The sequence below is a fragment of the Oncorhynchus gorbuscha genome, linkage group LG24 (assembly GCF_021184085.1).
Source record: "Oncorhynchus gorbuscha isolate QuinsamMale2020 ecotype Even-year linkage group LG24, OgorEven_v1.0, whole genome shotgun sequence".
Taxonomy (NCBI): domain Eukaryota; kingdom Metazoa; phylum Chordata; class Actinopteri; order Salmoniformes; family Salmonidae; genus Oncorhynchus; species Oncorhynchus gorbuscha.
Genome location: NC_060196.1, coordinates 12,980,159 through 12,991,331, shown reverse-complemented (window position 1 = coordinate 12,991,331; position 11,173 = coordinate 12,980,159). Strand labels below are relative to the sequence as shown.

Sequence of the window (11,173 nt, the reverse complement as noted above, 5' to 3'; positions counted from 1 at the left end):
GCAAAGTAAGGTTGGCAACAAAACGCACAGCCGCACACGTAAACAAGTCTGCAAGTTGTGACCGGAAATGACGCTTAGGGATTCGACAAGACTCAACTAGTCTATTGTAGAATTCTATTGTAGTTGTTGATTTTAGAATACCTTCAATACATCTGCAGTAATTCCTTGTCTAGCATTTCTGATTCACACTTTTGTATCAAGAATGTTTCATGCATGAAGAGAGATCAGCCATGTGAAGGGTTAATTCTGTTCCAGAGCACAGAGCAGCACTGGGTGGGGAGGTGCATGCAACGTCACTTGAAGTGTTACTGAAGTGTGTAGAGGTACTGTAAGTTGCCCACAAATGCAAACAGTCTCACACTCTTGTGGAAAATCTAAGACAGTACCGATAAATCGGAGAAAGTGCCCACCTCTTTCACACACAGATACAGGTGAGCACAGATTTACAAGGGCAGGTGAAGATGCATTCTAGTGTGTGAATTCTTGTATTCTAATGAATTCCTTTATTCTCCAGTTTTTGACTACAGTACCTATGTTTAACTTTATTTTGTACATTTACTGATTCATACTGTATGTTGTATGGTTAAACAACTTTAATCAACATTGGTTAGATTTTCAAAATGCCATGTTGACAGTGGCACTAAAACTATCGAGAGCTGACTCTTTCCAGGAAATAATTTATAGTTCCACCTTCTCTCTCTAGATATGGCTTCCTCCAGCAGTCTCCTATCTGAAGAGCAGTTCCTATGTTCTATATGTCTGGATGTGTTCACTGAGCCAGTCACCACTTCATGTGGACACAACTTTTGCATGGCCTGTATCAGAACGTACTGGAATAGCAAGGACCTGTACCAATGTCCACTGTGTCAGGAGAAATTCTCCAGACGGCCTACACTTCGTGTCAACACAACTTTCAGAGAGGTTGTAGAGAATTTTAAAAAGAGGAGAGAAAAGGGTAGACATGGGCCCCCTCCTAAACCTGGAAATGTTGCCTGTGACGTCTGCACTGGGATGAAGCGCAAGGCCTTGAAGTCCTGCCTGGTGTGTCTGACCTCTTACTGTGAGACTCACCTGGAGCCTCATCAGATAGCCTCACCCTTAAAGAGACACAAACTGATCAACCCTGTGGAGAATCTGGAAGACAGGATGTGTAAGAAGCATGACAGACTCCTGGAGTTGTTCTGTAGGACTGACCAGACATGTGTGTGTCAGTTCTGCACTGAGGCAGACCACAAGACTCATGACACTGTCTCTATAGAGGAAGAGTGTGGAGAGAGGAAGGCTCAGCTGGGGAAAACTGAGGCGGAAGTGCAGCTGATTATCCAGGACCGACAGAAGAATGTTAAACAGATCACAACCTCAGTAGATCTCAGCAAGAAGGATGCAAAGAGAAAGATAGAAAACAGTGTACAAGTCTTTACTTCTCTGGTGCGCTCCATTGAGAAAAGCCAAGCTGAGCTTGTTGAGGTGATTGAGGAGAGGCAGAAAGCAGTAGAGAGGCAGGCTGAAGGGTTCATTAACGAACTGGAGCAGGAAATCACTGAGCTAAAGAGGAGAAGCACTGATCTGAGGCAGCTCTCACAGACTGAGGACCACCTCCAACTTCTCCAGAACTTCCCATCACTAGTGTACAAACCTCCACCCACCAAGAACATGTCTGAGATCAGTGTTCACTGTGATCTGTGTGTGGGGACTGTGATGAGAGTAGTGTCTCAGCTGGAAGAGACACTGAATAAAGAGATGGAGAAGCTTCCTGAAGTCAAACTGAAGAGGATTCAGCAGTATGCAGTGGATGTGACTCTGGACCCTGATACAGCACATCACAAACTCATCCTGTCTGAAGATGGAAAACAAGTGAGAACTGGAGACACACCACATAATCGTCCTGACAATCCAAAAAGGTTTTACGGTCATCGATTTGTCCTTGGAAAGGATGGCTTCTCAACAGGCAGATTTTACTATGAGGTGATTGTTAAGGGGAAGGCTAGATGGAATTTAGGAGTGGTCAGAGAGTCCATAGAAAGGAAGGGGATCATTATACTGAGACCTGAGGATGGACTCTGGACTGTGTCCCGAAGGGACGTAAATGTGTACGTGAGCTGGATCTTTCCCCCTGTCCTCCTCTCCCTGAGAAAGAAGCCCCAGAAGGTGGGGGTGTTTGTGGACTATGAGGAGGGTCTGGTCTCCTTTTATGATGTGGAGGCCAGGTCTCATATCTCATCTTTCACTGGCTGCACCTTTACAGAGAAACTCTTTCCATACTTCGGCCCCTCTGATAATGATGATGGTCAAAACTCAGCGCCTCTCATCATCTCTCCTGTCAATCACACACACTGATTAAACAACGGAAAGGGAATGGATCATTCATTAATTGCATTAATAAATCATTAAATATATCAATTTAGAAATGACTATATTTAGTCAGTCGACATGACACATGATTATATTTTCCATGGATGTCCTCCGAAATCTCATCATCAAATGAAAAGTGAAACCTCTTTACTCTGTTAGGGACAGATTGAATATTACTAGGAGACGGGTGGTCCAAAATAGGGGAGGGTTGTCCAACCTTTTTTATTGCTTTGGGGATGGTTGTGTGTTTTCTTTTTGGGGGGAAGGGGGGTAGTGCAATCTTTCCTCGTTTACATCCAGCATTCTGCTCGTATTGTAACGGCGTTCGTCTGTTGAAAGAAGAGAGTCGGACCGAAATGCAGCGTGTAGGTTACTCATGACTTTAATGAAAGAATCGCGGTACATAAAATAACTGAAACTAAATACAAAAACAACAGAACGGAACGTGAAACTAATTACAGCCTATCTGGTGACTACAACACAGAGACAGGAACAAACACCCACGAAATACAAAGCGAACTCAGGCTACCTAAATACGGTTCCCAATCCGAGACAACGAGAATCACCTGACTCCAATTGAGAACCGCCTCAGGCAGCCAAGCCTAACTAGACACACCCCTAATCATACACAATCCCAATGCTAATAAAACCCCAATACGAACCCAACACATAAACCCATGTCACACCCTGGCCTGACCAAAATATATAACGAAAACGCAAAACATATTAACCAAGGCGTGACACGTATTCTCTCTATAAACAATGACTTACTTTTGATATTACCCTAATAAAGTTTTGAGATGTTTGGGAAATTTGGTATGGTTTGTCTATTATTAAGCTTTAGCTACTGCAGGCCTTTGATGTGATGGCAGTGCGCCCGGGCTTTTTAAACTGATTTCGACAGTTGAATTTGAGGTGAGGAAGACTTTCATGCCAACCAGAGTTTCCCCTATAATCTAACAATATAATGCTCATCTTTATACAAAATATTTGGATCGAAAATCTATGAATTACCCTCCTTCGGTACATCTATTTCTGTATAACAGACGCGGTAGCCATCTGACATAAAGAGATGCACTAATACCAGCAGCCCCAAACTTCTAAAGAATGAGCTACCAGCCAAACAAGCTGATAAGAATTGCACTTAAACTCCCCCCTCATATTTGTCTGGATGTTGAAAATGTTTTGTCTATCTTTGTAATATGTCTGTATCTATCTCATTATATATGTGCATGTAGTTATGGAAATAAGTCCCTGACTTTATTGATCAATCCCGCTCATTTAAAAAAATCTTTGTTTATGTGTTTTTTTAAACTGACAAATAAAATCAATCAATCCAAACTGTGCAGCGGCCAATTGGTGAATAGAAAGAGACATCTGTTACAAAACACCTTAAAAGTTTTGTAACGTTCAGAGATTGCCAAGCCTTCAATAACGGGTAAGCCTACAAGGTTGCAAGGGATGTATTTTATGATTGTTGAGAGTGACATAGTCTGTTTATTTTGTTGTTGAAAATGCATGCCATGATATTGAAGTGCTCGAAGTCAGTATGCTTTGTTTATTGGTTGAGTGGTGCACTGTAGCTGTGCGTAGGTAAATCACTGGGGAAGCCAAGCTAGAAAAAAAGGCATATTACAACAATTATGATAATTGTGTTGTTTGGTGTATAACATGATAATTCATATGCCTTGCCAGCGTGATATATACAGTGGGGCAAAACAAGTATTTAATCAGCCACCAATTGTGCATGTTCTCCCACTTAAAAAGACAAGAGAGGCCTGTAATTTTCATCATAGGTACACTTCAACTATGACAGACAAAATGAAAAAAGAAAATCCAGAAAATCACATTGTAGGATTTTTATGAATTTATTTGCAAATTATGGTGGAAAATAAGTATTTGGTCAATAACAAAAGTTTATCTCAATACTTTGTTATATACCCATTGTTGGAAATGACAGAGGTCAAACTATTTTTGTAAATCTTTTTCACACACTGTTGCTGGTATTTTGGCCCATTCCTCCATGCAGATCTCCTCTAGAGCAGTGATGTTTTTGGGGCTGTTGCTGGGCAACACGGACTTTCAACTCCCTCCAAAGATTTTCTATGGGGTTGAGATCTGGAGACTGGCTAGGCCACTCTAGGACCTTGAAATGCTTCTTACGAAGCCACTCCTTCGTTGCCCGGGTGGTGTGTTTGGGATCATTGTCATGCTGAAAGAACCAGCCACGTTTCATCTTCAATGCCCTTGCTGTTGGAAGGAGGTTTTCACTCAAAATCTCACAATACATGGCCCCATTCATTCTTTCCTTTACACAGATCATCCTGTTCCCTTTGCAGAAAAACAGCCCCAAAGCATGATGTTTCCACCTCCATGCTTCACAGTAGGTATGGTGTTCTTTGGATGCAACTCGGCATTCTTTGTCCTCCAAACACGACAAGTTGAGTTTTTACCAAAAAGTTATATTTTGGTTTCATCTGACCATATGACATTCTCCCAATCTTCTCCTGGATCATCCAAATGCTCTCTAGCAAACTTGACCCCACGGGGTGAGATCTTGCGTGGAGCCCCAGATCAAGGGAGATTATCAGTGGTCTTGTATATATATATATATATGCCATTTAGCAGACGCTTTTATCCAAAGCGACTTACAGTCATGTGTGCATACATTCTACATATGGGTGGTCCCGGGGATCGAACCCACTACCCTGGCATTACAAGCGCCATGCTCTACCAACTGAGCTACACAGGACCATTGTATGTCTTCCATTTCCTAATAATTGCTCCCACGGTTGATTTCTTCAAACCAAGCTGCTTACCTATTGCAGATTCAGTCTTCCCAGCATGGAGAAGGTCTACAATTTTGTTTCTGGTGTCCTTTGACAGCTCTTTGGTCTTGGCCATAGTGGAGTTTGGAGTGTGACTGTTTGAGGTTGTGGACAGGTGTCTTTTATACTGATAAGTTCAAACAGGTGCCATTAATACAGGTAATGAGTGGAGGACAGAGGAGCCTCTTAAAGAAGAAGTTACAGGTCTGTGAGAGCCAGAAATCTTGCTTGTATGTAGGTGACCAAATACTTATTTTCCACCATACTTTGCAAATAAATTCATTACAAATCCTACAATGTGATTTTCTGGATTTTTTTCTTCTCCTTTTGTCTGTCATACCCCACTGTATATCCCACTACCCTATCACATGGAAACACCAGCAGGATCACTGGCATAAGGGGGCGAGTAGCACCATCCTTTGTAAGTTCTAAATAGACAGTACACAGATAGGTCCCTGTGCTGAATGAAATAGCGTCTGATTCCTCTGGCCGTGTAGAACTAAGGCAGGGAATGCAACACAGAACCAGTGTCTACTGAGTAATCCACATAGATGTGCACCCGATCATAGGCAGTTCATTCTCAATTACTGTCACGTCAATTGTCTTTCAAAACGTGGTGTCGCTGTCATCTTTCAAATAAACACAACCAAGATATATGTATGTGCAAGACATATTTTATTTCAAGGCAATAGAGATATACAGTTGGCTGATAGAAAAGTAGAAAAGGGTAGGTACAAAAGGGTATACACATTACTCAGGTGTAATATGGTCGATTAAAGTAAGGTATAAAATCGTACACACGTGAAATTGGTAACAATATACAAACATCATTGCTCTACATTAAAGGAAACTGTAATACTCTATGGTTGTGGACACGCGAGTGAGACCAATACCATCATCGCCACTGTTGTGGAAGGAGCTAAACTCCTCAACAATATCGATGTAATTACCTCCTGAATTACCATCTGAGGGGCATGTGAACATGTTATTGGCATTCCTGCCATTGACAACTGCTATCATCTTTGGCCCGTTGCTGGGCCAGGTGAGGTGTTACTGTTTCCATCCCAATCCTGGAGGCCAACAAAGCTATGACATGGACCAAAGTAGTCCAGGTTATATCGGCTGGGACCAGGCACGGGTTCTTCATAGGTGACAGCCGCTTCGGATTGTGGTGGTGTGGGGAACAATGTCCTTTGCGACTGTAAAGATGTCACTGGCTTGAGTTTGAACCCGTGTATATCAACAGTCTACTGTGACGTTTTAGGCACTTGAGATGCTGGTTGTTCGGGATGTAGGACCCTGGCCTCCTGCGGCGTTCAAGGCACTTGATGAAACGTTTCCAGCTGCACCTCAACCTGCTGGGCCTCTAGAGGCTGTGCCGACTGATGTTGTTGTTGAAATACATATTCACCACAGACCCTCTCAAGAGCAAACATGGAGTTGTCTGGGTACCCGAGAGGGTCCATGTCACCAATACAGGCATTGAAGGCGTTGAGTTCCACATCTTTAGGCTGGGTTACCACATTAGAGATGGCGCTTGAAGGTGGTATCATAGTGGGAAGGGGATCGGTTGTAGCAGAAAATATTGAACCTGGACAAGAGTCAACGTTCAACTGTGGCCTACTGAAATGCGGCTCGGGAGGAAATAGAATTGAGACACTTCACACTCTTGAAAGGCGTTTGCATATTCCCCCTCGGTTAGCATATCATCCGGAACTCTCTCGGTACCCCTGTAACACAAGGCAGAAACAAGTCACCCCTCTACCTAAAGGCAATAGATTACTGTTCAGTAATAACACAATGTGTGTGATAGATACACTTACGTGACACATGTCATGCTATCAAGGGCAGCATCAACCTCCTCTGATGTATCACACCCAGACATGGCTGTGATGCTATCCACGGCAGTCTCAGGTTCCTTTGAGGTAGCACACCCGGCCCTGGTTACGTGCTCTGTCGCAGAGACAACTTCATCAGCCCTATCTTGATACCCGGGCGCAGCTAATACAATTGCATGGTCAACTCTATATTCAGGCACATTGTGAGACATTTCACATGTTTCACCAATAGGTTGTTGGAACGATGGTTCAGTTGTAGACTGGGGCTTGGGTACAGCAGACACTACCTCCTTGGTCTGAGTCTCATCAGAGTCTGGGTCCTTGGTCTGTCTCATCAGAGTCTGGCTCCTCGGTCTGTGTCTCAGCAGATTCTGGGGTCTGAGTCGCAGCAGACACAGTCTCAGCGGACACTACCTCATTGGTCTGAGTCTCATCCAAGTCTGGCTCCTCGGTCTGCGTCTCAGCAGATTCTGGGGTCTGAGTCTCAGCGGACACTTCCTCCTTGGTCTGAGTCTCATCAGAGTCTGGCTCCTGGGTTTGCGTCGTGGGGGAATTAGGCACAGTGCATACCGTCCCAGAACAGGCAGCATCCTCTGTATACTGATACTCTGGCTCAGCAGATACACATGGTTCAGTATCAGCGTCTTGTTGGACTCCAGTCACTCTGGTACTTTTTTGTTTGATAGGTACACTATGTTTGACTGGAGAGGATACCCTTTCCGCGACATGTTTGGGTACAGAATTGTGACCGTCATCCTTGTCCTCATCGCGAGTGTGAACAGAGTCACTGGAGGAACTTGTGTCGCTTTCATCTCCGCTATCATCTGCACTGGATTCTGTAGGTACTTTTGTCCCGATTCCACTGCTGGAGTTGACGCTTTCATGTCCGCTATCATCTGCACTGGATTCTGTAGGTACTTTTGTCCCGATTCCACTGCTGGAGTTGACGCTTTCATCCCCGCTATCATCTGCACTGGGTTCTGTAGGTACTTTTGTCCCGATTCCACTGCTGGAGTTGACGCTTTCATGTCCGCTATCATCTGCACTGGGTTCTGTAGGTACTTTTGTCACGATTCCACTGCTGGAGTTGACGCTTTCATCTCCGCTATCATCTGCACCGGGTTCTCTAGGTAGGTTAGCCTCCTCATTGGTATCCGTGACATGGTGTAGAACCTCTGATGTGCCACTGTCTACTTCCTCACTGTTGTTCGGTCTCCTTTGTGAAGAAAACCTCTTTTCATATCTGCCAATCTTTGCCGATGTGACGCTGCTACCAAGACCACCATTGCGGCCGCTGCTACAGGAGACTTCGGGACACAACCTTTGAGCTTTAAGGCCTGTATTGGGTTCTTTGCTTCGCCTACAGTTGACAGAACAATGGGTCATGTCTCTGCTGTAGTAGGAGCATGATAAACGTTTTGTGGCCGTTTGTTGTACCGAGTTGGCGGTCCATTGTAAACCTTGGTCTTCGGTGACAGTCCTATGTCATGACTAACTTGTTGTAACCTGTTTTTGTCAGACCTACATCTTAAGTCAAAGGGTTGGGGGTGTCTAGGATACACAGGTACATTGTGTGGAACCAGAAGGTGGTGTTGATATGTGTTCTCTGTGTTATACAGCCTGTCATTAGAGACTCTTTCATGCCTCCTTCTCTGCTGTATGTTGCGCAAGGGAGAGGGTGTAGATTCTCTCAACTGTGTATATTCCTCAACTCTTAGGGCCATATTGTGATGCTGGTAGTACCATTCGCCTCTGTTATGGTATGTTGAATCAATGTCATGTGACATTCTATCTTTTGTTTCTCATTCTTGTTGTTTTGTAAAGTACATCACACTAGCACTGGACCATCTTCATGGTTCAGCTGCAAATATATACTGAATTATCCACTGTCTGTGTAACTAATCTTATATATGTAGCTGAGGCTCCTCCTAAAAGCTTCAAGGCCTTTGAAGTAATCATCACAATGTGGCATCAGGTAGACTATTTGTATCTTTCCTGTTTCACTGCTTAGGTGTCAACCTGAGGTGAGCTTGTTTCAATGTCTCACTGTGTATCCAACCAACTGCTGTTTCTACAGGCTTCCGATACGTACAACCGCTGCTGAATTGTCCATTCCGATGTTATGCACATAACCTCGAATTGTCCAATAACTCCCGAGTCGTCCAACCGCTGTTCATCGAACATTGCTCATACAATCCAAACAGAGCTGACACCTCCGGCCGCAGCTGGGTCTTCCAACCACTGTTACGCAGATGAAACTCACACTTTCCAAGTACACGTGGCTCACCCAACTAATGTTATCTCCACGGGGCTCAAACATCCAGAGCAAGGTAGATCGTCCAACCACTGTTATGTATATGGGGCTCGGAAACATCCGACACCTGCAGGGGTTTCCAACAGCTTTTATGTCAATGAAGCTCAGACTGTCCAAGTGTGAATGATTCACCCAGCTACTGCTATCTCCATGGTGAGCAAACATCCACACCAGAAATATAGGTCATTCGTTTAGCTATTTCAACTACAGAATAACAAGCTTTTCTGTTTGGGAGTCTAAGGTGGAAGCTGTTAGTAACTGATTGACTTTGGACCTGTTGCCGTGCTACCCAAACACGATCTGGTGTAAACAAGGGGGACCTTATCTATAAGGTATGTTTGTTCATCCAGCACATTTTCCGTGTGAACAGATACAATAAAGGTGACCTGCATGAGAACATTGGAGAGTGCTATATGTCTACCGGTTACACATTTAAATGATGGTAAGCGATAACGATGACTCTGACAAATCAATGGTCACGGGTCTATTACAGTTTTTTCCAACTGCTCACACACGTTTTTAAAACTGTCTCCTTTTTTTTTCAAAACTCTACACACAATTCCCAAAACTGCACCCACAGAATGCAAAATGTCTCACATCTCCTTCAAAATGTAACACTGCATTCAAAATGCCATAAACACATGTCAGAATGAAGCATTTGCGTCAAATGGCAAACACTGCTTTCATAATAGTACATTTTTGGATATACCATGTAAACAAATCTAAAGCTCTTTGGTCTTTCATAGGCTTATATCTACATTTCAATACAATGTTCTACAGTGAAAGTAATCTGCTGAGGGGTAACAAGTTCACTGTAAACACCAATGCAATGTAGAAACAGAAAATATTTATTAGGCCAAACATTACTGTTGTATACAGTAGCATACAACAAAACCATTAACATATGTAAACCAAAAATATTTTCTTTAGAATACAGTAAAGAACACAATTGTGTGTTTGGGGTCCCGGGGGGGGCAGTCACCAGTGCTAAGCTACGCTTCATCTCTTCTCCGGCCTTGGTCTGGCCACAATGCTTCGTCCACATCACAAGATACATTTTCTCCTGCCAAACATGGAGGGAAGTATCTCCTATCGTGGCGTATCCAACCTTGGACAGAGGCAACCTCTATGTCCCCACATGCGTCATCCATTGCCTGGAGAATCGGCATGCGGGCATAGGGTTGGCGATCAAACACTTTCCAGCGCCAGGCTGAGAAGAATTCCTCTATGGGATTTAGAAAAGATGAATATGGGGGTAGGTACAAAACTACAAATTGTGGATGGGTGGCAAACCAGTTTTGGACCAGAACAGCCCGGTGAAAACGAACATTGTCCCATAAAACCACAAATCTAGCAGGCTCCTGATCTGCATCAGGGACAAGCATTGTGTAAATTGCATCCAGAAAAGTGAGCATATGTGTTGTACGGACCCAGTGTGGCATTGTGATGGAGGACCCCGTTTTGAGTGATGGCAGCACACATAGTTATATTACCCCCACGCTGTCCAGGGGCATTGGTAATTGCCCTCTGTCCTATTACATTTCTTCTGCGGCGCCTGGTTTTGGTGAGGTTGAAGCCAACCTCATCCACATAAATAAATTCATGGCGATCCAGCTCCAATACTCTCTGTAACAGACAAAAGGATTTACAGATGAGTAAATATGGTATGTCTGAAGTACTGGAAGTAGTGTTGCATACATACCTCTACAAAGTCATGTCGCATATTCTTGACTCTGTCAGATTTTCTCTCGAATGGCACCTTGTAAAGTTGTTTCATCGTCACTCGGTGCCGTTGGAGGATGCGTTGTATGGTCAACAGGCTTACAGCATTGATGTTGTTA

At 43.8% G+C, this 11,173-nt stretch overlaps 2 protein-coding genes across 2 annotated transcripts; one reads left to right on the top strand and one right to left on the bottom strand.

Moving 5' to 3' along the window:
• The first annotated feature begins 260 nt into the window (after nt 1–260).
• LOC124012915 (E3 ubiquitin-protein ligase TRIM21-like) lies at nt 261–2,785 on the top strand. The gene is made up of 2 exons (XM_046326971.1): nt 261–431; nt 704–2,785. The coding sequence occupies exons 1-2, from the start codon at nt 344–346 to the stop codon at nt 2,335–2,337; spliced, it is 1,722 nt and encodes a 573-aa protein (XP_046182927.1). The 5' UTR covers nt 261–343; the 3' UTR covers nt 2,338–2,785.
• Nucleotides 2,786–5,862: 3,077 nt separating this feature from the next.
• On the bottom strand, nt 5,863–9,376 carry LOC124013282 (nucleolin 1-like). Its single transcript, XM_046327547.1, has 2 exons — nt 7,004–9,376; nt 5,863–6,910 (listed from the first exon to the last, which is right to left on the bottom strand). The coding sequence occupies exon 1, from the start codon at nt 8,402–8,404 to the stop codon at nt 7,325–7,327; it is 1,080 nt and encodes a 359-aa protein (XP_046183503.1). The 5' UTR covers nt 8,405–9,376; the 3' UTR covers nt 5,863–6,910; nt 7,004–7,324.
• Nucleotides 9,377–11,173: the final 1,797 nt, after the last annotated feature.